The 2,386-nt window shown below is 44.1% G+C and overlaps 1 protein-coding gene across 2 annotated transcripts in view; it reads right to left on the bottom strand.

The window, feature by feature from the left end:
- The window catches only part of AGBL2 (ATP/GTP binding protein-like 2), a 36,684-nt gene that overhangs the window by 30,057 nt on the left and 4,241 nt on the right, over nucleotides 1-2,386 (bottom strand). For both annotated transcript variants that reach the window (XM_014543396.1, XM_005870844.2), the window contains exon 6: nucleotides 1,846-2,031. In XM_014543396.1, the coding sequence (XP_014398882.1) occupies nucleotides 1,846-2,031 (186 nt within the window). The remainder of the gene's footprint in view (nucleotides 1-1,845; nucleotides 2,032-2,386) is intronic.

A 2,386-nucleotide genomic window follows, 5' to 3' on the forward strand; every position in this document is an offset into this window, starting at 1 on the left:
TTTGAAGGCTGGCCACAGCCCCTTCAAGGTGGGGGGTCCTGCTAGGGTGCCTGGCTAGTCTGGGTGAGGGGCTGATGGCTGTTTGCCGGCCAGCCAACCCCCCCAGCAGGGACCCTCACCCCATGAGGGTGTGGCCAGCCTGGGTGAGGGGCTGATGGCTGTTTGCAGGCTGGCCACAGCCCCTAGCCACCCAAGCTCCCAGTGGAGGCTGGCTGGAAGCAGGTATCTTGGATTTATTTATCTTCTATAATTGAAACTTTGTTGCCTTGAGCAGAGTCCACAGCCAGCCAGGGAAGGCAGGAAGCTTGGCTTCCTCCATTGCTGGGGCAACCAAGCCTCCTGCTTGCTCCAGCTCCTTGGCTGCCAGCCGCCATCTTGGTTGGGTTAATTTGCATTTAGTCACTCTGATTGGCTGGTGGGCGTGACTTGGGGCATCTTTGAGGTTCGGTCAATTTGCATGTTTCTCTTTTATTAGATTAGATTGTGCAGAATAGGGACAGATGACCTTAGGACTTCTTAGCTACTGTGCAAACTCAAAATGCGCCCCCCACCCCCCTGCCACACACATTTCCAAACACCCAAAGAGCAGTTCTATCCCAACTACGACGCTAAGCCCATCCCTATATTTCAGCTTCATCTCATCTTTCAGGCTCAATGTTTCACGGTTGCCCAAACATGACATTCTCTTTTTCTGTTTCCTCTAATTGGAATACTTTTCTTTGACTCTCTCAATTGGATTACTTCTAACTTCTCCTTCAGATCCCAGCTGACGTTTCAACTCATTTTGGAAACCCTTACTGATCTTCCAAGCTGAGATTAAGTGTTCCCAAGGGATCAAACTCTATGCAATTGCCTGGTTGTATCTTTAACTTTCCCACTAGTCTGTGAGCTCTGGGTTTCTCTGTCTTGTTCATAACTGTATATCTAACACTAAGCATTGTACTTAGCATATGGTAAATGCTTCATCAATATTTATTGAGTGAATAATAAATGAGGAAAGGGAGAAAATAAGAAACATCCAGTTGTTTATCCAGCAGTCTAAAGCAGAGACATTATGTCTGGTAGCTATAAGTATCCTACCAATTAGCAAAGTCCCCACTTTTCAATGCAATCCACTTCTGAAAATGCTTCATAATATGAGTGCTGAAGATTATATTTGCACCAATAGCTCAAAGATATGACCAGCAATGCCATAAAAAAATATGTCTAACTGCCCAGCCGGTGTGGTTCAGTGGTTGTGTGTCAACCCATGCACCAAGAGGTCACAGGTTTCATTCATGGTCAAGGCACATGCCTGGATTTTGGGCTCGATCCCCAGTAGGGGGTTGTGCAGGAGGCAACCGATGGATGCTTCTCTCTCTCTCTCTCTCCCCCTCTCCCTTCCTCTCTTTAAAATCAATTTTTTAAAAAGTCTCTACCATTCCCATAAAAACTCCAATAAACTAAAAATATGATTAAAAACAGTACAAACTACGTTCTGACATATATGGTGTGCATCAACTATACCAAGGCCAGTAAAAATACAACTTTTATAAAACTCAACTAAGCACATTAATACTGAGATGGGAATAATCTAGAAAACAGATTTAAGTAAGAATATATTTTGGCCTCTAATAAGGCATCCTTCATTCCAATGGACTCTGAAACATTCTAATTTACACATTAGTGTAACTTTTGACTTTGGTGAGTGTATTTCAGTATCCCAGGGTGAGATAATCATTTTGGGGTGAGATGAGAGGTGTTGAATTTGTCCTGCCTCGTACTTTAGCATATAGGATTTAAAACTATGAGGTTTTGTAATAAAGTCTGTCAGAACAGAAAGACTATGACACATAAGTCACATACCAATATGATGAATGCTTTCTTTGATGACCTCGCATTCTATTGGCCACCTGGGAACCTGCAGTTGCCCGCTGCAAGAGTAAAAGGCAAAGAGATCTTGGGGTTCCCGAAGACATGGGTTTACTTCACCAAAATCATCGTGAAGAAAGAGTCTGCTCCTGAGAAGTGATGAACTCAGCATAAAGGAATCTGCCAAAGGGCAAGGGAATGAGTGAGTGGCTTCTTTCTTCCTTGGGAACTTCACTGATCAACTAGAACCACTAAGTAACTCTAAGCACTACTAAAACATGAGCACAGCCCTAGCTGGGTGCTAAGTGGTTAGAGCATTGGCCCTCGGTCCAAAGGATTGCAGATTCTATTCCCAGTCAAGGGCACCTACCTTGGTTGGAGGCTTGATCCCTGACCCAGGTCAGGGCATGTGCAGAAAGCAACCAATCCATGTGTCTCTCTCACATTGATGTTTATCTCTCTCTCTCTTCCCCTCCTCTCGTCCTTCCATTCTCTCTCTCTCTCTCTCAAAAAAAAAAAAAAAAAAAAAAAAGAC

The sequence above is a fragment of the Myotis brandtii genome, unplaced genomic scaffold (genome assembly GCF_000412655.1).
Source record: "Myotis brandtii unplaced genomic scaffold, ASM41265v1 scaffold324, whole genome shotgun sequence".
Taxonomy (NCBI): domain Eukaryota; kingdom Metazoa; phylum Chordata; class Mammalia; order Chiroptera; family Vespertilionidae; genus Myotis; species Myotis brandtii.